The sequence below is a fragment of the Mercenaria mercenaria genome, chromosome 11 (assembly GCF_021730395.1).
Source record: "Mercenaria mercenaria strain notata chromosome 11, MADL_Memer_1, whole genome shotgun sequence".
NCBI classification, from domain to species: domain Eukaryota; kingdom Metazoa; phylum Mollusca; class Bivalvia; order Venerida; family Veneridae; genus Mercenaria; species Mercenaria mercenaria.
The window spans coordinates 65,099,843-65,123,761 of NC_069371.1; the positions used below are offsets into that span (position 1 = coordinate 65,099,843).

Consider the following 23,919-nt stretch of genomic DNA (forward strand, 5'->3'; position numbering starts at 1 on the left):
TTCTGTGTACATATCAGTCGCCGATGCACTTCATGATAAATGGAAGACCGCTGTATTTATTTCCAATTATATTTTCTAGCCCTTTCAAAAATTTACGAGTTCGGGATTTCGCCGCTCCTCGAAATATTGGGGCGGCGGGCGCCGCCCCTGCCGCCCCAGCTCCTACGCCCTTGCTTTGAAATGAACTAAATTTTGTCTTTGTAATATTTTTTTTATTGGAGTTTGATTGCACCTAAGATTTCAATATTAAAGGTAAACTTTCGGTCTAAATGAGACTCAAACATTTTACAAGCGGCATATGTACTATAAAATCATCATATGCTTCTCATGTTGATGATAATTTGACCGTCTGTTACGGCTTTAGTGCAATTTTCAAGAGAAAAATACTTGGCCTGAAAATATGAACTGATACTGATTTGTGACTGTGGCGATGCCTTAAGACAAACACATGGATAAGGTCCTTCCTGATTGGCAGAACGCAGTCAGTACTCGTGGACGGAATGAAATCCGATGAAGTACCTGTCACATCAGGTGTCCCTCAAGGCTCAGACCTTGGCCCTCTTTTATTCCTATTATACATAAATGATCTACCTCAGTCCTTACAATCACAAGTCAGGTTATTTGCAGATGACACCGTAGTTTACCTCACAATCTCTAAAGAACAAGACTGCGTCACACTACAGCAGGACCTCCAGAAACTAGAAACTTGGGAGCACGTCTGGGAGATGGTGTTCAATCCCAGCAAATGTCAGGTCATGAACATAACAAAAAACAGAAAGAAATTTACACATAACTACATTTTACACGGTCAAATCCTGGAAGTGGTCTCCAGTGCAAAGTATCTAGGGGTTAGATATAGCAAATGATCTCTCTGGAACACACATGTAGATAGAATCAAAAAATAATTCAAACAAATCACTGGGTTTCCTACGCAGAAACCTCCCGGTCAAAAAACAAAATATTAAAGAAACCTCCTACAAGACTCTAGTTAGGCCAAAAACTAGAGTATGCTCTACGGTATGGTCACCACACACACAAAGAAACATACATAAAATAGAAATGGTGCAAAGAAGAGCTGCAGGTGGGTAAAGGGTCAATATTCATATTATGATAGTATAACAAACATGTTAAATGATCTCAGTTGGCAGACACTCGAGGACAGACGGACAATTGCTAGACTTTTCATGTTTTACAAAATCGTTCATGGTTATATACGTAGCTATTTCAGTCCCTCCGTATCTAGTACAGCCATTGAGACGAACACGTCATATGCACGACCACTCCCTTAGGCAGATCCATACAAACATTAATGTTTTTAAGTTCTCTTTCTTTCTATACACCGTTACCTATGGAATCAACTGCCACCCTGATCGTTAATCAGCCTGATCCTCAACATTTCAGACATGCTGTTAACGCATCCCACTACTATTAAGTGACTGCACCATGTTTTATCCTGATTTTACTCTTGTTAATACAGTTTTATCTTGCACTATCTTCCTTTTGACATCTTACTGTCATTCTTTTAACTTTAATTCTGGCACAGACGCGCACCTGCTAGTTATACCCGAAAGGGGCGTCAAGCAGTATACATACATACCTATGTATACAAGTATTTTAATCAAAGGGGAGTAACTTAGTAAAAAGACACAGAATGGAAATGGCGCGAAAAAATAGTGATCCAAAATAGATATAGATCTAAGGATTTCGTTTTTGTTCTTCACAAATAATTTCCGTATTTTCTTTGTAGTTTTAACTGTAATCGTGTGCGCGACATGTTCCTATACGAAGCAAGTCATGCATCTGTATCTGTTGAGACCGCGTGTTGCTGTGTCTGAATCTTTTACTTAAATGTTCCTATACAGAGCAAGCCGTACACCTGTATCTGTCAGGAGTCTCTGCTGCTAAGTCTGAATCCTCTACATCAATGTTCCTATACATCTATCAAGCCGTACATCTGTATCTGTTGAGAGTGCGTGCAGCTAAATCTGAATCCTCTACATAAATGTTCCTATACATCTAGCAAGCCGTACATCTGTATCTGTCGAGAGTCTCTGCTGCTAAGTCTGAATCCTCTACATAAATGTTCCTATACAGAGTAAGCCATACATCTGTATCTGTTGAGAGTGCGTGCTGCTAAATCTGAATCCTCTACATAAATTGTTTATGTTCCTATACATGTAGCAAGCCGTACATCTGTATCTGTTGAGAGTGTGTGCTGCTAAATCTGAATCCTCTACATAAATGTTCCTATACAGAGTAAGCCATACATCTGTATCTGTCGAGAGTGCGTGCTGCTAAGTCTGAATCCTCTCCTATACATCTAGCAAGCCGTACATCTGTATCTGTTGAGAGTGTGTGCTGCTAAATCTGAATCCTCTCCTATACATCTAGCAAGCTGTACATCTGTATCTGTTGAGAGTGTGTGCTGCTAAATCTGAATCCTCTACATAAATTTTTTATGTTCCTATACATCTAGCAAGCCGTTCATCTGTATCTGTCGAGAGTGCGTGCTGCTAAGTCTGAATCCTCTCCTATACATCTAGCAAGCCGTACATCTGTATCTGTTGAGAGTGTGTGCTGCTAAATCTGAATCCTCTACATAAATTTTTTATGTTCCTATACATCTAGCCAGCAGTTCATCTGTATCTGTTGAGAGTGTGTGCTGCTAAATCTGAATCCTCTCCTATACATCTAGCAAGCTGTACATCTGTATCTGTTGAGAGTGTGTGCTGCTAAATCTGAATCCTCTACATAAATATTTTATGTTCCTATACATGTAGCAAGCCGTTCATCTGTATCTGTTGAGAGTGTGTGCTGCTAAATCTGAATCCTCTCCTATACATCTAGCAAGCCGTACATCTGTATCTGTTGAGAGTGTGTGCTGCTAAATCTGAATCCTCTACATAAATTTTTTATGTTCCTATACATCTAGCAAGCCGTTCATCTGTATCTGTCGAGAGTGCGTGCTGCTAAGTCTGAATCCTCTCCTATACATCTAGCAAGCCGTACATCTGTATCTGTCGAGAGTGTGTGCTGCTAAATCTTAATCCTCTCCTATACATCTAGCAAGCTGTACATCTGTATCTGTTGAGAGTGTGTGCTGCTAAATCTGAATCCTCTACATAAATTTCTTATGTTCCTATACATCTAGCAAGCCGTTCATCTGTATCTGTCGAGAGTGCGTGCTGCTGAATCTGAATCCTCTACAAAAATGTTCCTATACATCTAGCAAGCCGTTCATCTGTATCTGTCGAGAGTGCGTGCTGCTAAATCTGAATCCTCCGCATAAATGTTCCTATACATCTAGCAAACCGTACATCTGTATCTGTCGAGAGTGCGTGCTGCTAAGTCTGAATCCTCTACAAAAATGTTCCTTTACAGAGCAATCCATACATCTGCATTACTATCGAAAGTCCGTACTGCTAAATCGGAATCCTTTACAGAAATCACGGTTCCTATACAGAGCAAGCCATACATCTGTATCTGTAGAGGGCGCGTGCTGCTATGCCTGAATCCTTTACATTAAGTTACCGATACCCATTTTCAGTTATATCAGATCCTGCTCAACAGAAGGAGTCATATGGTGATAGGTCTTCCCACTGCCACTGACATGGTACGTTGGTTCTGACACTGAACATGTATTTCAGTGTATTTTAGCCATTGAAACTTTGTGGCCGAATGTAAAAACCTTAGAAAATTGGGCATACCTTTGCCGTTCCAAAACCAAAAGCTAATAGAAAATGAATCGGCAGCTATTTTGAGTAAATCTGGCAAAAATGATCCCTTATCATATATATATATAAATTTTTTATTGTAAATGGCATAGGCTTATGAGCCGAAGTATTAAATCAGTGTCTTTGCCAATTTTCAGCCCTTTCACTGGTTTTGTTAAAAACTCGTTCGTTCTCTCTCTCTCTTATCTCTTTTCTAATTCCCATCTCTCTCCCCTCCCATTCCTCTCTCCCCTTGTCGCTCTCTTATCCTCCAATATCTTTTCTCCCATGCCTCTCTCTCCTCCTACCCCTCTCTCAATCTAAAAAAAAGGGATTTAAAAAAAAGTGACTGTGCGACCACATACGTGTACGCGCCACAGGCACGCCCCCTTCGACGACGAAATAGGGCAACACATTTTGTCAACCTGCCTGAGCCCATATCAGGGACAGGTTATTGATTAACAATATTTGAGACAATATATTTCCGAAGGGTTTATATAAAGCACCTTTTTCAACTGTTCGTAAGGAAAAATCGTGGACGTATATTCTGCTTTGACATTTTAAACTAAAAATATTCATATAATATTATGACAAATCTCATGCAGCTTAATAATTTATTGTTTCTTAAACTGATATTTTTAGACTTTAAGTAGTTCACGTATCAGCGAAACGGTTTGAAAACGTTTTTTTTTTTCACCGTCAAGCTACATTTTGTTGTAACATGGTAGGATTTGTGCCAATCTGACCAAAGTACTTGATCTTCTAAACGAAGATCTGAGAATGACCCATTCACATTCGTCTTCTGTATATTATGGATTTCTAAAATTGCTATTTTTATTTTCGCAAATCTGTTTTTATTTGAACCAATCAGACGACTTGTTCGAATGTCAAAGAGTAAAAAAGAAGAAAAAATTGCAGTCTGTCCAGGGCTCGAACCCGGGACCCCTCACTTACAGAGAAGATGCCCTACCGACTAAGCTAATCGGCTATCTGACAACATACGACATAAGAATTGTAGATATCAAAAACCAAGGCTTTTTTTGAGCTTGCAGAATGTTGTAAGTTATCCTTTGATTGGCTAGTCGTCAGAACGAGGCTATCAATAGCTCGTTTTCAGATCCTAAGCGTAGCGTAATGGTAATAGGAGATGTACTTTAGTAAGATTGGATTTGTGCTAAATCATCGCTTGAGGGTACATGGTGATAGAATAGTTATACCTTTCAAAAAGTATCGACAGATAAATTTTTGCTTAACTAATAGTCGACCGCTTCTTTTTAGTACATGTATAATTCTGTCCTGATATTTTAATGAAGTTTATTGTTTTCTGAAATCATTCTTTAACAGACATTCAACTTAAAACGAAATTCATCGTCAAACACGTTTTAGATACATTTTCTGAGCTAAATGATTAAACTTAGGCCTATAAGGTTAGGTTTTTGCACCTTTTTATCACCAACTGTCAGGGAGTACTAGGTGGACTGAGTAGCTTGGGAAACCCGATAGTCTTTCACCCCCCCCCCCCCCCCCCCCCCCCCCCCACCACCACACACACTCCCCACGCACGCATGGCCAAAATATATCAGTATTGAACGAGGCAATTATCAGAAAAGAAGAAGAACTGTATTTCTAACCTATGCAATGAATCTCATATTCTTGATGAAAGTTCATTCATTCAATGCAATCCATCCGATTGATTATTATTATTATAATTAGGCCTATCATCATCATCATCATCATCATTATTATCATTATATCGTAATATAAAACCCTGCTTGATGCACTTCATCCACAGTGCAAGTTCTATCTAAATTTACTGATCAGATAGTCTTTGTTTATATTCGTTTGAAAAAATGTACCAATGTTATCAACAGACGTCAGTCATCTTTTTAGATAAAAAAAGAAAGAAAGGTATTTCCTTTCATTATGACGTAAATGGCACCAAGTTTGGTGCGAATCGTATCATATTTCTCTGTTCATAGGTAGCCTAGTGGTAGAGCGTCCGCTTCGAGTGCGGGAGGTCGTGGGTTCGATCCCCGGCCACGTCATACCATATAGTCTGTCCCACCTAATTTTGGACCTCCAATAATTTATTTATACTGTATGTAAAAGTGTCAGAAATGGCACCGTTAATACCAGAAGGCACCTTTTTCATTTTTTTTTTTTTTGAAAAAAAGTAAAATGAAGTTAAAAATTAAGATTTTATGTTTTTCCCATAGACTTGTAAAATGACGTGAAGTCCATTCCAAGATGGCGGCGTCCATACAAACGTCATTTGGGGGTTTGCTCACAGTTCGCAAAGTCTGACATATCTATTATTGAATAACAGACATGGAAAATTATAACAAACTTTGTCCAAAACTTGTAGGATTTCCTTGTACGGAAGGCCCTGAATAAAGCATTTTACTTCAAATTAAGCAATTATTTAAGTTTCAGGTTTCCGGCTTTTTCTCTGAAAATATGTCTGTACTTACTCGTTAGCATTGACGTAAAGTAAATACATGTCTGAAATCAAGTGAGTATCATTGTTTCAGCCATAGATATCATAATAGAGGTGGGGACAGTAGAGATTGCGCGCAGTCCATTTAACTTATTTTCATTATGGGTTACTGCTGTTTACAATCGTATCAAAGGTTCGGATGATAACAGTCTGTTAAAAGGTTGTTTTTAGCATGAATACATGTTTGTGTACTGACTGGTGCTTTCTGTTACAGATGTGCGCGCTATTTTTAGTGACTGTTCGGTCTACGTAAAACATTATTCCTAAATGCAATTAATGATTTAAAATAATTATGTATATTTTAATTTGAGACAACGGCCTTTATAAGGGACTACGTTAAACAAATTAATAATTGCCTTTATTCTTTATAATATCATAATATCTATTATATCAATTCCATCCTCACGTCTTTATTTCCGCTCAGTCGTTCTGTGAAATTCAAAGTAGAGTGACGGCATGTTAAAACATTTTTGCGCTTTTGATAGGCATGGTAGATCTATAGACGAAATAAAAATATGACCTTTTGAAGGGGTATTTGTATTTCAGCATGATAAAAGAAGCATTTTCAAGCGCGTCAGTTACTTTCTTGTTCGATGGTATGAAACACACGTGCCTTTTTTCTCGCGCCAAAAAGTACGTATACGTAGAGATAGTACCTTAAAAAATCATATTCATCTTTACAGGTTTTTTTCAGAGTCAAATGACAGCTAAGTGCACCAATTTTCTAAATATATTTGAGCCGCGCCATGAGAAAACCAACATATTGGCTTTACGACCAGCAAGGATCCAGGCCAGCCTGCGTATCCGCGCAGTCTGGTCAGGATCCTTGCTGGTCGCAAAGCTACTATGTTGGTTTTCTCAAGGCACGGCTCATTTATGGTTTTCCTCTTCTCCATGTCAAAAATAAAAATACTTGGTATCTAAAAAATGACTTTCTCAAAATATTTGAAGCAAAATGGACAACTCTTGTATTGACTGTTTTTCAAAGATTTTAGGACTTCCCCAATAATAGTCTGTATCAAAAGCTCTCACAGCTAAATAAATTCAGTAGAGTACAACGTAAGTTTACTCTACTTTCAACATTTTGAAAGAGCCTGTACTGAACTTCCTTTTGTCTTTTAATAAAGTCAAATTCCATAACTAGCCAAGAGTCTAAAACGCTTGAAAAAAATCAGTGTGAAAGAGAATGGCATGCTCTTTATTATAAGCTTACCAAAACCATACCAAAAATGTACCTTAAAGAATTTATTAAAGATTTTATATTGTAAACAAACCCCTACACCATTTTAACATCAATATTTTCCACTCATGAATGCCAGGGGTGGTATAGTACGTCATCAACAGGTGCGCGCAACACTTCCCGATGCGGCTTTTTTGTGTCAAAACATCTCGATTCGGTGAGTAAACTTGCGATTATTACATTGATAACTAACAGATTCGGAAATGACATATAGTCGAAAGTACCCGCACATGCGTCTAGTTTATCATTTACGTTTGCATTTTTCAAGAAAGCCTTCCGTTTAAGAGAACATTCGTGCACAATGCACTTTATGGAAACACTTCCCTATTCACCACACCATATTATGTCGCATAACAAGAGTTTACATGCATTTCTGATAAATCCAAGCATTGACGGGTGTTCTTTTGTGGTAAACAGATGTCAGTGATACCTTGATTACTCATTGGAATCTAAATTTTCCGAAAAATCAGTAAACTAAAATTTCGCCTTCCCGATTCACCAACTGAATTGATGTCCTTCCGGCTCACCAATTTCCAGCATGACTAACATCGGGCTGGTGCTCATGTAAATGTGATCAAACTTGCCTGGAAGTTCTATTAATTCGAATAACTAATTGTTAGAGTGCTTGCACTAGATGGTCTGTAAACTTCATTTAAGCATTTGAAGATAATATTGAAAGAACGAGGCATATCTTGAACATATGTTGTATACTATAAACATGCATATGTATGATATAATTATGTTCTGTCACGTCCTTATTATTTGTTATTTTAGGTACATGAAAGTTTGAAAAAGGAAACAAAACTTCTAGTCTGCATCAATGGAATTGTCAATAATGTTAAAAAGGATTGCTGAGTGATCGGCATGCAAGACATTATTGACATATTATATTTTCCAAAAGCTGTACGACATAATATTTGAGAAGTGGAGAACATCCTCTAACGGAATTACCCCAGACAAGGATTTCAACGCTCAACTAGGTCTCCGTACCAAACTTTGTCACGACTATGTCGGTTGCTGTTTGAAGGTATGGATATAAATAACTGATTTAATTTCAATAATGTTACAGTAGATAAACCTTAATAAGGGGATAGTTAGATAGGCACTTCGGCAATGATAATATAAATAGAAAGTATTTTGGAAACCATTAGTTAACTTGTTACTCTAATTATTTTTTCATGATAACTATTTATGGCGTGTCATCGAAAATAGTCGAGTATGATGGCTTTGATTCCGAACTTGAGTTCAAGGCAAGACTCGATGAGACAAATAAGAATATGCATTGATAATATGCTAAGTAAAGCAAAATTATATAGTTAAATTATTATCATGTGCTGATTTTTAAAGTAGCAACCTTTTAATATATTTTTAAAGGTATAAAGTCGCACCAATGCAGTTTAGTTTTTAATGATATGCTACTATTTAGTTTTGTTTAACGTTTCAGGGCCACGTGGTCATCACAATTGCTCGGGAAAAAATGAGAAATTACTGTATCGCGCCAACGAAATGTTCTTATTAAGGAGTTTTAGATGTGCGCAGGGAAAGACCAAGAGTGACTACAACCGAATTATAATTACCACGTAGTAGAATGGGACATTGAATCTACACTAGAAAGCGGTTGAGGATTTAACATTTTACTAATGTTCAGATTTTGCTTGCAAATCTTAGTGCACCCAATTACATGTTAAAACTCGAAGTGAGCTTGAACAGTGGTAGAACAATTTTACTTGCAATGTAAATTACTTTGCTTTTCTTAAACTGTTTAGTTGTTGAAAATGTTGTTGTATAAAAGATTATTTAAAATAGGAAATTTTACTGATTTTTTTTTAAACCCTTACACAGTGGAAGCCGTTGTGACATAAACATACGCACATACACTTTAAGACATAGCAACATCTTCCTTTTATCAGCTAATGTTATATATTTACACAAATCAACAAAGTAGATTTATTACTTGATTGTAGCAATTCTAAATTTTATACACACTTATAAATACGAGTATAATGAAAACGTTTCTTTAACTTTGGACGTAATTCTTTATAACTCAGCATTTAAAAAAATGAAATTCACCTTAAGTTTCATTAAGATCGCATATATGACAAATTCTGTCCACATTGTATGCTTTATTTTTTTTGTTCGATCAAGAAGCAGTGTACATCTCTATGTCACATATTCTCAACAACTGGAAATATTCAGACACGACAGAAAGACGCGAAGTGAAGATGCACTGCCTAAACTTCAAAATCAACAAAAATCAGAATATAATAACTCTTGAAACCATTAAACTGGAAAATGTTGAGGTTTTGCGCAACTACACTAATTATAACTCAGAAATTTCATTAGAAACACACAAAACTTGATAAAGTGACAATGTAGTATAATCTGTGAACGTTTATTGACCGAAACATAGAGATAACAAGAATATTTACATTGTTGTGTTTTACCCGTTATGCGCATTAGTGTCAACTACATTTCATACAAAGTTTAATACTGCTGTTGCCTTTCATCAAAATCTGTCAAATGTTATTTAGAAGAAAGGAGAGACACTGACAAGACTCTGTGACACAGACAGACAAAACAAAACATATTTCAATAAATAATCACAATTGTTTGAAGTCACGCAAAATCACATTAAATTCCGTCTACAAAAGCTGTCCATGGCTCAATATTGTACGGTAGTGGTCACACGTAACAGTGAGCTGTTTCAAACGGTGTCTGCACATATTGCCAGTGAGTGAACTTCAAACAACGACTACTTTTGTGGTCTTCATTTCTGACTTTTTCACAAACATCCTCAACAAGCGGGTATTGTTCTTTCTACAATTCTGATTTTTTTGACGTGTCATTTTATTCCCGAGAAATGCATGAATTACTATATGCAGTTTATGTTCATCTGTCTACGGATATCATACTGCTGAATCCCTAGTGTTTAGCTTCATAATTTAATTCTGATAAACAGAATATCTCAGGTGTTTCTGTTGTGATCTGAAAAAGAAAGAGTCAATCTGTCATAATATAGCCCTTGAAAGTAAAATTAAACTGTTTTTACTGACATAAACGTTCATTGCTAAATACTAGTTTTGCTAGTATGACAACCGAAGTACCATGCGTCAAAATAAATTGAAAGGCTACATATAATTAAGTCAAACACGATGCCACACGGGCGGTGAGCCGGAAAGTGCATCGTTTTACCTGGTGAACCGGGAAGGCGAAATTTTATATTACTGATTTCTTTGAAACTATAGATTCCAGTAGTTAATTAAAGTATCACTAACCTCTGTTTGCCATAAAAGAACACCCGTCGAGGCATTTAGTCATTAGAAATGCATGAAAACTCTTTTTATGCGGTATAATATGGTGTGGTGAATGGGGAAGTGTTTCCATGAAGTGCATTGTGCTTAAACGTAAGACTTTCTTGAAAAATGCAAACGTCAGTGATAAACTAGAGACACATGCGGGTACTTTAGACTATATGTCATTTCCAAATCTATTTGTTACCAATGAAATAATCGCAAGTTTACTCACCGAATCGAGGTGTTTTGACATAAAAAAGCCGCATCGGAAAGTGTTGCGCGCACCTGTTGATGACGTACTATACCACCCCTGAATGCACTCAATTCAGGTGATAACTGTTGATATATTTGTAAATCATTACAGGAGATCACAGAGTGATCTTGGCGCCCACCAATGTGCCTTTTTTGAGTGTTCCAAATTTCAAGACTTATTGACTAGCTCATGGTCAAATTTAATTTCTGCACACATCATTGTGTGTGGTCCAAATTCGAAAGCTGTAGCTTGAGAAATGTGAAAGTAGGTCACTAGATCAATTTCAAGGACAAAGTTCTTTGTACACAAAACTATGCATGTGCATCAAGTTTGAAGTCTGTAGTTTGAGAAATTTAAAAGTAGGTCACTAGGTCAATCTTAAGGTCAAAGTTTATTTCGGTACACAAAACTATGCAAGTGGTCCAAATCTGAAGGCTGTAGCTTGAGAAATGTGAAAGTAGGTCACTAGGTCAAAATCAAAGTAAAATTTTATTACAGAATACAGAACTATGCATGTGGTCAAAATTTGAAGCCTGTACCTTCAAAAATGTGAAAGTAGGTCACTAGGTCAATGTAAAAGTCAAAGTTTGTTTCGGTACAGAAAACCATGCATGTGGTCCAAATTTGAAGGCTGTAGCTTGAGAAATGTGAAAGTAGGTCACTGGGTCAAAATGAAGGTCAAAGTTCATTTCGTAACAAGAAACTATGCATGTGGTCCAAATTTGAAGCCTGCACCTTCAAAAATGTGAAAGTAGGTCACTAGGTCAATGTCAAGGTCAAAGTTTTTTTCAGTGCACAGAACTATGCATGTGGTCCAATTTTGAAGGTTGTAGCTACAGAAATGTGAAAGTAGGTCACCAGGTCAAAATCAAGGTCAACTCATGTCAAGGTTCATCTTGCCACTCAAAACCATACATGTGGTCCAAATTTGAATGTTGTAGGTTATTGACAAGAAGTTTTTTAAAGTTTTTTTCCTATATAAGTCTATATGAACCATGTGACCCCAGAGCGGGGCCATATTTGACCCTAGGGGGAAAATTTGAACAATCTTAGTAGAAGACCACTAGATGATGTCACATACAAAATATCAAAGCCCTAGGCCCTGTGGTTTTGGACAAGAGGTTTTTCAAAGGTTTTCCCTATATAAGTCTATATAAACCATGTGACCCCCAGGGCGGGGCCATATTAGACCCCAGGGAAATAATTTGAATCATCTTGGTAGAGGACCACTAGATGATGCTTCATACCAAATACCAAAACCCTAGGCTCTGTGGTTTTGGACAAGAAGATTTTCAAAGTTTTTCCCTATATAAATCTATGTAAATTATAGAAATAAACAAAGGGCCATAACTTACTAAAAATTGTTTAACCAGTCTGATTTTCAGGGGGACACAACTAGGGTACCAATTCATCATTCTGACAAAGTTTGGTCAAAATCCCCCTGGTAGTTTCTGAGGAGATGCGATAACGAGAAATTGTTAACGGACGGAAGGACGGACGGACGGAAGGACGACGGACCACGGACGCAGAGTGATTTGAATAGCCCACCATCTGATGATGGTGGGCTAAAATAGAGAGGCCCCAACAAAAACCTTTTTTTTCAAGTTGTGTGAACAGTTTAAGTTGTAAATTAATGTTGATATCTGAAGTTATCCGATTACTTTGTTTTCAACAATAAATAAAACACCTTATAGTTTGTTTGGTAGTTGACCTGCAACGAAAATCATCAAATAGAGTAATCTCCATATGCATTTTCAGCATTTATTTGTTTTTCAAGGAAAGCAAATGATCGTGCTAGTTCCCTACAGAGAATGTTTAAATTGCGGATTGCTTAAAATACATTACATAGTTATTACCTATCAACTACCTTAAAATGTAGTAATTAAAACCAGTACCTTAAAACATTGTAATAATATGTGATGACAATGAATTTTTGTGTTACCAAAGCGTGCATATTGTATATTGAATACAAAGGGAATTAAGCAAATGTAGGTCATATTTTGTCTGCCTTATAAGTTGTTTGAAAAAGGACCTATCTGATTTTTCTTTCACTTTTGACCAATGTTTAATGTTGGCTTCATTTTATTGGTCAATTCAGAGTTGTTCACTTTGATTTATTCGGGTAGGTACCATCTCTATCTAAAGTCTTCACTCGTAACGACAATCTGATCATCTCGAACTTTATGCTATGCAATAGACGGAGAATACGGAAATACCCGATGGTGCACGATCGTCGTAAGGAAACCTCCCGCGCGATAAGCCATATATGACAGAAAATCAATACAGCCACCCGCCACATATATAAATCAGAGGTCCACGGCCGATATTTGATATTGCGAGGGCAATGTTTATTGCTTTCCCCCATGCATCTTATTTCAGGAAGCTAAGCAGGCGATTTTCGTAAGAAATTTTGTCTAAATAGACTGGAGAGTCACTTTTCGTCACAGACTAAAAAAGTGACTAAGTATTACATTGGCAAATGGCAATACAGAAGTCCTCTACCGGTGTTAAACTTTGTTACTCAATGTCCGTTCCTTGTGACTGTTGGCAACAGCGTTTGGAGTAATAGTGCTTCAAGGCATTTCAGAGCTAAGGAACAAAAATTGTTTTATTTAATTTTCAATAATTACCTTGACCTACAAGCACAGATCATGTACGTAACACATTGTCTCATCTTGGGGAATATTTGTGTGCAATACTAAGATAATCAATCAATGCACATAAAAGTTACGGAGCCGAAACAATTTTACTTGACCTTCAATAGCGCCTTTGACCTTTGACCGACAACCATAGGTCATGTGCGCGACACAAATTCTAATCATGGGGAACATTTGTGTGTAGCACTCAGATAATCTATCAATGCATACAAGTGTTATGGAAGGGAAACAATTTTTTACTTGACCTTCAGTAGTGACCTTGACCTATGACCTACATCATAAATCATGTACAAGCATAATCTACATACTGCCCTCTATCCACGTACTAAGTTTTATGAACCTAGCTTGAATACTATTTGAGTTATTGCAGGATACAGCTTTGCAGACGGATAGACAAACGGACGGATGGATGGCATTCCTGTAGTCTCCTCCAGAGTTCCATCAGTAGGGGACTGAAAATGAGGACATAACAAAAGAAGCAAGTTTCTTTACTAAAACTACATTTAATATATAATACCTTGAATAATAATACTATAAAATAAGTCACTTTTGTAATACAATTCACTTTTTAACATTAAAATAAAAGTATATTTGCAATAAGTCAATTTCACTGCTTATGATTTTTTTATGTATTTCTCATTTTGGAATTTTTTTATAACAAAAAAGCATAAAGTTGTAAAAAATGTTTAAAAATTAATATGAATTTTATGAGCTAAATAGTTTGTTTTCATATATAAATTATTCTAAGTGTAAAAAGTTATGTTTTCGTTGTATGAAACAAATTTCCTACGTATAAAACTGATATTATATACATGTATTATAAACAAGCGACATATTTCTGTGTGAGAAAATTTCAGATCTGACTTTGATGAAATCAGTCTGTTTAAAATATAAATTAAAAAAATATTATTATAGACTGAAAAGTTTCAAATTATCATTTTTAGCGTACAATATGAAATGAATTGAAAGTAGGAATGTCTTGCAAATTATAAAAAGGGGGATATTTTTCATATTCTCTACACTAACATAAATTTTCAGTAGGGAAAATATCAACTGCTTTGAAAAATAAAATGTTGTCCTGGGTGCAGTGGTTCGCGAGTAAAGTGCCTTCATGCAAATAGTTAACATTGGCCTCTGTGACCTTGACCTTTGACCTGGTGACCCCAATGTCAGTAGATGTCGTGAACTCAATAAGTACAACAGCAAGTGAAATTTGAAGGTCCTGGGTGCAGTGGTTCGCGAGTAAAGTGCCTTCATGCAAACGTTAACGTTGGCCTTCATGCAAAAAGTTAACGTTGTGACGAACGAACGGACGGACAGTTGACAACTAATATGCCTCCTTTCGAGGGCATAAAAAATAAAAAGATATTATCATAGACTGAAAAGTTTTAAATTGTCATTTTTTAGAGTACAATACAAAATGAATTGAAAATTAGAATGTTTTGCAAAATATGAAAGGGAGATGTTTCCAAATTCTCCACTTCACTCACACTAATTTTCAGTAGGGAAAATATCAATTGCTTTGAAAAATAAAATGAAATAAAAAGTTGATTTTAAATCTAAAGATTTATTGTTTTGGGTTTATCGCCGCTTTTCTATGTAACTACGGGCAGTTAACCTGATAAACTATAATGTTTGGATGTAAAATCAAGAATATATTTTACTGCTAACTGAAATATTTGTAAAAATGCTTGGTTTAGCCAAAAATTAAAGTTTTATCTTTTTACAAATTGATTCCTCGGCTCTTGACCTCTGGTTCCATATTTCTCTGACTTTTGCTCCACTTTCAAATTTCCCTAAACAATTAAAAAATGGCTGACTTTTCCTTGACCTTGAAAAAAATAGGTGAGGTAGAGACTGAAAGAATACAAAGTACAAACGATTCTGCTTAACATCAAAGTTAAATGATAATAAAAATAAAAATAATAATAATAATAATAAGAAGAAGAACTTTATTCAAAGAGGATAACATATTTGACTATAGCCAGTCTAACATATGGTCCTCTAACATAATAATGTAAAAATGCCATCAAAAGTATTTAACATAGGAAATGAAGTAAAATACACGAATACAAATAACGTATTGTGAAGTGGAAAGTCAAAGAACAAAAGAAAAAGTAGAAAAATTCTTGTATATGCCCAAGCTCAAGTTTTGGAAGACTATGATGTTTGTCAGGACACCAACGAGAACATAACAAGGACGGATGTGAGTAAAGATTTTGCTGTGATGGCTGCAACAATCTAGATACAATGACTGAAATGGAGTTAAAAAGTACTGCCCTACGTCTAACTACGCATAACGTTTCAATTAAATATCAATAATATCTGAAATGCATTCAGAAGACTGCTAAAGTCCTGGTGAAATATATTCCTATCAATAAAGAAATGCCAGCATTATAAAATGAACAAATATGTTCGCAGATGCCGTTTTGAAAGCAACGGTTTCTTTATATATAAAACTAGATAGACGTTTTGGGGCCTCCGTGTCCAAGTGGTTAAAGTCGCTGGCTTCAAAAAATCACTTGCCCCTCATCGATGTGGGTTCGAGCCTCACTCGAGGCGTTGAATTCTTCATGTGAGGAAGCCGTCCAGCTGGCTTACGGAAGGTCGGTGGTTCCACCCAGGTGCCCGCTCGTGATGAAATAATGCATGGAGGGGCACCTGGGGTCTTCCTCCACCATTTAAGCTGGAAAGTCGCCATATGACCTATCATGTGTCGGTGCGATGTTAAATCTGAAAAAAAGATAGACATTTGTGATTCCTGGCTTCTAATTGTTTGCTTATGATCCACCCAGCTTATCAAGACAATTACATTTTGTGTATAATTTCACTATTTACTGAAATGGTAACTGTAAATATAAAAGTGCATCGTTTCATGAACTTGAAACACTTTGGTCATGTAAGCAATGAACGTATTTTCTGACACATATGTAACCTTCCATATAAACAAAGTTCTAAATTGAAGCCATTCATCCGTCATCATCGTCGTTTAAAAAAAGCGAAATCAAAACATCAATTAACACGTAACAGAATAACAGAATACCAGATCCTGTTACTATGACACATTTTTATGACTAGCATTTGAGGACAGGTCTCCGTGGCTTCTTTCCTTTGTAGTTTATCGGAGGACAACTCCAACTTTAATCGGGTTCTTGGGTCTCAAAAACGATTCTTTAATTAGCTGTAATTTCTCCTGAAACAAAACATGTTTAACTCATAATTTAAAAGATGATCAAGGAATATTTAAGTATCGGTGCAAGCGAATGACGGAAATGAAACTTCCTCAACTTGTGCTTGAATAGTCATTGTTCAATATTATATTTGCTGAAATGAGAGTCAGGAAACAAAACAATCGGGACAGTTATGTCAGGTCCCCATGACCTTGGCCTTTGAGCCAAAAAAAGCGATAAGGGTCTTTCGGTTTTGAAACTTAGGCCAGAATGATTATTTACTTGTTATGGTTAATGTTTCGGACAAAAATTTATCTTTTTTTTCTGCCAGCCCCAATCCCCTTAATTTTCCAATGGCCGCCCCCTAAGAAAGTAAATATAAAATATCCTGTTTAGCTAGGCTGTAAACAAGCAATCACAAACTGTTTTGGTCGGTAATGTCTCTTAACTGTCAGTTGATAAATTTGTTAAAAAATTAAATGAGCCACGCCATGAGAAAACCAACATAGTGGCTTTGTGACCAGCACGGATCCTGACCAGTCTACGCATCCACGCAGTCTGGTCAGGATCCATGCTGTTCGCTTTCAAAGCCTATTGCAATTGGAGAAACTGTTAGCGAACAGCATGGATTCTGACCAGACTGCGCAGATGCGCAAGCTGGTCTGGATCCATGCTGGTCGCAAAGCCACTATGTTGGTTTTCTCATGGCGCGTCTCAACTTACCTCAGTTTCTGCACATTTCACAAACTTCAGCTTTCTAAGTACTGCAACAGTTGCGATTTTTGCCTCCAGCAACGCCAGCCTCATACCAATACAATTCCTGGGCCCATGGCCGAATGGCATGAAAACAAATGGGTCACGCTTGGCTTTCTCCTCAGAAGAAAATCTGGAATAAAATGATAAATGTATCAAAATTTAAATTCTGGGCAGGTGAATTTACTGATATTTCCAGAAAATATCAGCAAATTCACCTGCCCAGAAGTTAATTTTTTTTATTTATCACTTTATTTGGATTATTAGATCTATTATATCAACACAACTCTTGAAAGTAGTTCATCTGGTGTTGACTCTGAAAATTATTCTGTCCTTACATAAAAAAAATATCCTTTTCATTGGCCATAAGGGCTTCTCACCTATGAAACAATGTATTCCAAATGAAATTCTGGTGTGAGATTATAACAATCGTTAACTGCTTGAAACTGCAGATAGAAATATCTGGCTCAAGGGTAACTGTTTAGGCAGTAATTAGGGCCTGACTGTTAGCCAATAGCCAAGTATTTCAGTCACAATCTTCAACTACCAGTACTTATATATTATTTTTCTTGCATGCTATATTCCACAATTAATGGAAGAAATAAAAATAAATAAATTGTTTTCTTTTAAGCTCTATTTTATTATAATTGCGTACAAATTTACACATTCATTAAAACAGGAGGGTCATGATGACCCTGAATCTCTCGCCTGAATAATATGATCCACACGTTTATAATGGCAAACTAACACTAAAATATTAGAAAGTAGGTCAGTAGGTCACATTCATGGTCACTGAAAGTTAGTTTTAAGGTCAGTGTTCAAATCAGGTAATTATAATTAAATAGTCAAGGAAATATGATCTGATAATTTATGAAGATTTAATATTTTTATATACTTCATACAACAAGTGACCCCCAGGGTGGGGCATCTTTTCACCTCAGGGGCATAATTTGAACAATCTTTGAGCAATGCGACATACCAAATATCAGAGACCTAGGCCTTGAACGTTCAGACAAGTAGATTTTTATTTTTTCCCTATATAAGTCTATCTTAAATTTGGGACCCCCAGGGCAGGCCCACTTTTCACCTAAGGGGAATTATTTGAACAATTTTGGTAAAGGACCGCAAGGCAATGCAACATTCCAAATATATAAAGCCTAGGCCTTTCAGTTTCAGGCAAAAAATTTAAAAGTTTTTTCCTATATAAGTCTATGTGAAACTTAAACCCCTCGGGGCAGGGCCTCTTTTCACCCAAAGGTTATAATTTGAACAATTTTGGTAGAGGACCATAAGGCAATGCTACAAACCAAATCAAAGGCTTAGGTCATCTGGTTTTAGACAAGAAGATTTTTAAAGTTTTTTCCTATATAAGTATATGTAAAACTTGTGACCCCCGTCGTGAGGCCTCTTTTCACCCCAGGGGCACAATTTGAACAAATTGCATAGAGGACCACTAGATGATGTCACATGCCAAATATCAAGGCTCTATGCCTTGCAGTTTTGGACAAGAAGATTTTTAAAGTTTTTCCTTTCGGTTGCCATGGCAACCAGAGTTCTGCTTGGAATTCAATTCTTTTAACAATTTTGAAAGGGGACCACCCATGGATCATTCCTTTGGAGTTTGAAATAATTCTGCCCAGTGGTTTTCAAGAAGATTTTTTTTTAGAAAATGTTGACGGACACATGATGGAGGACGGACAGTTAGCAGTCACGAAAGCTCACCATGAGCCTTTGGCTCAGGTGAGCTAAAAATATAACATAAGAGCCATCTTACACCATGGAGGTGTAAGATGACTGGTAAAACACAGTGAAGAAGATATCATTCTTGCATGCCAGACAGGATTTTCCTGTGCTTTCTGACAGTGCTGGAAAATCTCATCTTACATCTGAGGATGTAAAAGGAATCACATGCTGTAATTTATGAATGAATGCGTAAATTCATATGCTATTACAACAAAAAAAAAGTGCTTATACCGCTTGTTTCACATCTAATGTGGCCTACTTAAATAAGACATTACTTGATGTGTACTTAATTAGCAATAAAACATGAAAAAAAAACAAGAGGACCATGATGGTCCTGAATCGCTCACCTCTTCCCACATAACCCAGTTTTGAGTATGACATCGTTTTTTCTATTATTTGACATAGTGACCTAGTTTTTGAGCTCATGTGACCCAGTTTTGAACTTGACCTAGATATTATCAAGATAAAAATTCTGACCAACTTTCAAGAAGATCCACTGAAAAATATGGTCTCTAGAGAGGTCACAAGGTTTTTCTATTATTTGACCTACTGACCTAGTTTTCGAAGGTACGTGACCCTGTTTTGAATTTTACCTAGATATCATCAAGGTGAACATTCTCACTAATTTTCATGAAGATCCACTGAAAAATATGGCCTCTAGAGAGGTCACAAGGTTTTTTCTATTTTTATACCTACTGGCCTAGTTTTTGACCGCACGTGATCCAGTTTCGAACTTGACCTAGATATCATCAAGTTGAACATTCAGATCAATTTTCATGAAGATCCATTGAAAAATATGGCCTCTAGAGAGGTCAAAAGAATTTAATAATTTTAGACCTACTGACCTAGTTTTTGACCGCAGTCGACCCAGTTTCGAACTTGACCTAGATATCATCAAGATGAACATTCAGACCAACTTTCATACAGATCCCATGAAAAGTATGGCCTCTAGAGAGGTCACAAGGTTTTTTTATTATTTGACCTACTGACCTAGTTTTTGATGGCACGTGACCCAGTTTCAAACTTGAACTAGATATCATCAAGGTGAACATTTTGACCAATTTTTATGGAGATCCATTCACAAGTATGGCCTCTAGAGAGGTCACAAGGTTTTTCTTTTTTTAGACCTACTGACCTAGTTTTTGACCGCACATGACCCTGTTTCGAACTTGACCTAGACATCAACAAGATGAACATTCAGACCAACTTTCATACAGATCCCATGAAAAATATGGCCTTAAGAGAGGTCACAAGGTTTTTCTATTATTTGACCTACTGACCTAGTTTTTGAAGGCACGTGACCCACTTTCGAACTTGACCTAGATATCATCAAGATGAACATTCAGACCAACTTTCATACAGATCCCATGAAAAATATGGCCTCTAGAGAGGTCATAAGGTTTTTCTATTATTTGACCTACTGACCTAGTTTTTGAAGGCACGTGACCCACTTTCGAATCTGACCTAGATATCATCAAGGTGAACTTTCTGACCAATTTTCATGAAGATCTCATGAAATATATGGCCTCTAGAGAGGTCACAAGGTTTTTCTATTTTTAGACCTACTGACCTAGTTTTTGACCGCACGTGACCCAGTTTCGAACTTGACCTAGATATCATCAAGATGAACATTCAGACCAACTTTCATACAGATCCCATGAAAAATGTGGCCTTTAGAGAGGTCACAAGGTTTTTCTATTATTTGACCTACTGACCTAGTTTTTGACGGCACGTGACCCAGTTTCGAACTTGACCTAGATATCATCAAGATGAACGTTCTGACAAATTTTCATGAAGATCTTGTGAAATATATGGCCTCTAGAGAGGTCACAAGGTTTTTCTATTTTTAGACCTACTGACCTAGTTTTTGAAGGCACGTGACCTAGTTTCGAACTTGACCTAGATATCATCAAGATGAACATTCTGACCAATTTTCATGAAGATCTTGTGAAATATATGGCCTCTAGAGAGGTCACAAGGTTTTTCTATTTTTAGACCTACTGACCTAGTTTTTGAAGGCACGTGACCCAGTTTCGAACTTGACCTAGATATCATCAAGATGAACATTCTGACCAACTTTCATAAAGATCCCATGAAAAATGTGACCTCTAGAGTGGTCACAAGCGAAAGTTTACGGACGGACGGACGGACGCACGCACGGACGCACGGACGACGGACGACGGACACTGCGCGATCACAAAAGTTCACCTTGTCACTTTGTGACAGGTGAGCTAATAAACAAAACGATGAAACATTAAGTCAACAGTGCAAATTTAACTTGGTAAAATCTTTTTTGTTTTTTATTTCTGACAGATATCAACCATGATTCCATTTCCCGTGTTCACAACTCAGGGGTGCAGGGAATACACATTATCTTTTACAGCAAATACAGGTGTACTGCAAACTGAATGACGCGATTCTAGACTTCCTAAAGACACATGCATTATATAAATATTCATTTATGTACTAGAGATGCTTTTGAGAATGGACCCCACTGAAAAATGTCTAGTTTCTCTCGATCGCTGTGATGAATGGATCCAATCAGTAATTGGTAATAAGGGCCGTAACTCAAAAGTGCCTGGGCGGATTTGGCTAGTTATCGAACTTGGCCGAAGTCTCATGGTCAAACACATTTTGTTCAAGTTTGGTGAAGATCAGATGAGAAATGTTCGACTTAGAGTGCGGACAAGCTTTGTGACAGACAGACACACACACGCACGTACGCACGCACACGCAGAGAGAGAGAGAGAGAGAGAGAGAGAGAGAGACTGCAGTAAATCAATATGTCTCCCACACCACTGTGTGGTGGGAGACATAATTATTACCACCATTCCTGAATTTTTCCTTGTCTGAGGACAGCACTTGACTATTTCAACAGTCTTGTCAAGTAAATGAATATAAGTCAAAAAAAGGGGCATAATTTTGTAAAAATGCCAAGTAAAAATATTAACCCTGTACAATGCATGTCAGATCACTACAGTGAACATGTGTGTAAAGTTTCAATCCATTCTGCCACAAGTGGTTAATAAGATACCAGCTTACATACAAAAACTTGACCTGGAGCCCGCCCGTTTAGTGCAGTAGGGACAGCGTTGGTCTACGGATAGTGGGGTCGCGAGTTCGATCCCTGGGCAGGGCGTATGTTCTGTGACAATTTGATAAAAGGCATTTTGTCTGAAATCTTTCGTCCTCCACCTCTGATATCTCATGACAGAAAGTTGGCAGTTACTTGCGGATAACAGGTTTGTACTGGTATAGAATCCAGGAACACTGGTAAGGTTAACTGCCCGCCGTTACATGACTGAAATACCGTTGAAAAATGGCGTTAAACCCAAAACAAACAAAAACTTGACCAAATCTGGACATCAACGTAGCAGATGCTGACACAAGGGCGAGTCCAACAGCTCTTACTATTCTTCAAACAGTCAAGCTAAAAAGTGAAGTGTAGAATTATTGAGTTATTAAAACTACCTCTCTGGTATGAATTTCTCAGGTTCTGGGTACAGGCCTAGACAGTGATGTACCTGCCAGATTGAGTACGAAATCATTGTGTCACGGGGAAACCAGTGACCGTCAATCTCGACGTCCTCGTGCTTTGGTGTGGTCCTGTTCATCCTATTAAATAAAGAATGGTATTTGATTTATACATTTCTTACATCTTTGTTAGTTTGACATTTATCATAAAAAAAACAAAATTGTAGCTTGTTTGTTTCACAGAATTTGACCTCATATATACAGTGTTTCTGGCTATTCACCAGTGTTAAACTGTTCTATTTGTGTAGGCAACACTGAAAGTTATATGATGTTATAGGGAAATCTTTGAGGGTTGGGTGCCAAAGTTAGAAGATGGCGTTGTGCATCCCGTCTGGCTTGTGGCCAATTTTTCCAAGAAGCCTTTAAATGATATCTAACATACTGTTTCAGTGTGTATTTTTGTAGTGCCGTGTAAGGGACTGAAATTTACTTAAACATGAGCCTTTCATTCAACATTCATCGAAATATTACATAATTATACTTCCTTCGATACACAGCGCAACGAATTTAACGCTGAATTTAGTGCAGGGTTCTGAAACGTGCGAATTCTGTTGTCACATACAATACTAAAACTAGAGTTGTCACAGGATTGCCGATTTATACCCCCACAATATGGCCTCGTCACAGATCTAAGCCAATATCAAAGCCGAACTTGCTTGACCTTTGACCTACTGACCACAAAATCAATAGAGGTCATCTACTAGTCATGATCAACCTCCCTATGAAGTTTCATGATCCTCTGCCCAAGCGTTCTCAAGTTACTGTCCGTAAAAGGTTTAAATGACCTTTGACCTTTGGAACTCAAAATCAATACGGGTCATCTGCTTGACATGACCAACCTCCAGATTAAGTTTCCTGATCCTAGTAAGAGTTGCTGACCTTGAACTGACATGGCTGACTCGTAAAATATGCTTATCGTCTTGATGAGGTGATTATTTGACCCAAGTTTCATGGAAATCCTTCAAGGGGTTTAGAAGATACAGAGCTCAAACCTTTGACCTTGAGTTGTGACCTTGACTTTGAGTTGACATGGCTGACTCATGAGTTCTAAATAAGGTGATCATGA

At 37.1% G+C, this 23,919-nt stretch overlaps 1 protein-coding gene and 1 long non-coding RNA gene across 6 annotated transcripts in view; one reads left to right on the forward strand and one right to left on the reverse strand.

Moving 5' to 3' along the window:
* Positions 1-8,291: 8,291 nt before the first annotated feature.
* Positions 8,292-10,033, forward strand: LOC128546622 (uncharacterized). Its single transcript, XR_008366102.1, has 2 exons — positions 8,292-8,477; positions 8,895-10,033. It is a non-coding gene; the product is annotated as an uncharacterized LOC128546622 (long non-coding RNA).
* Positions 10,034-13,023: 2,990 nt separating this feature from the next.
* The window catches only part of LOC123531219 (cytochrome P450 3A2-like), a 55,071-nt gene continuing 44,175 nt past the window's right edge, over positions 13,024-23,919 (reverse strand). For 3 of the 5 annotated variants that reach the window (XM_053517596.1, XM_045312014.2, XM_053517598.1), the window contains exons 13-15: positions 22,791-22,934; positions 17,547-17,709; positions 13,025-16,846 (exon numbers count right to left, since the gene is read on the reverse strand). In XM_053517596.1, the coding sequence (XP_053373571.1) occupies positions 16,772-16,846; positions 17,547-17,709; positions 22,791-22,934 (382 nt within the window). In that variant the 3' untranslated portion in view covers positions 13,025-16,771. Of the gene's footprint in view, positions 16,847-17,546; positions 17,710-22,790; positions 22,935-23,919 lie in introns of all 5 variants that reach the window. The other 2 variants (XM_053517597.1, XM_053517600.1) reach the window with 2 other exon arrangements.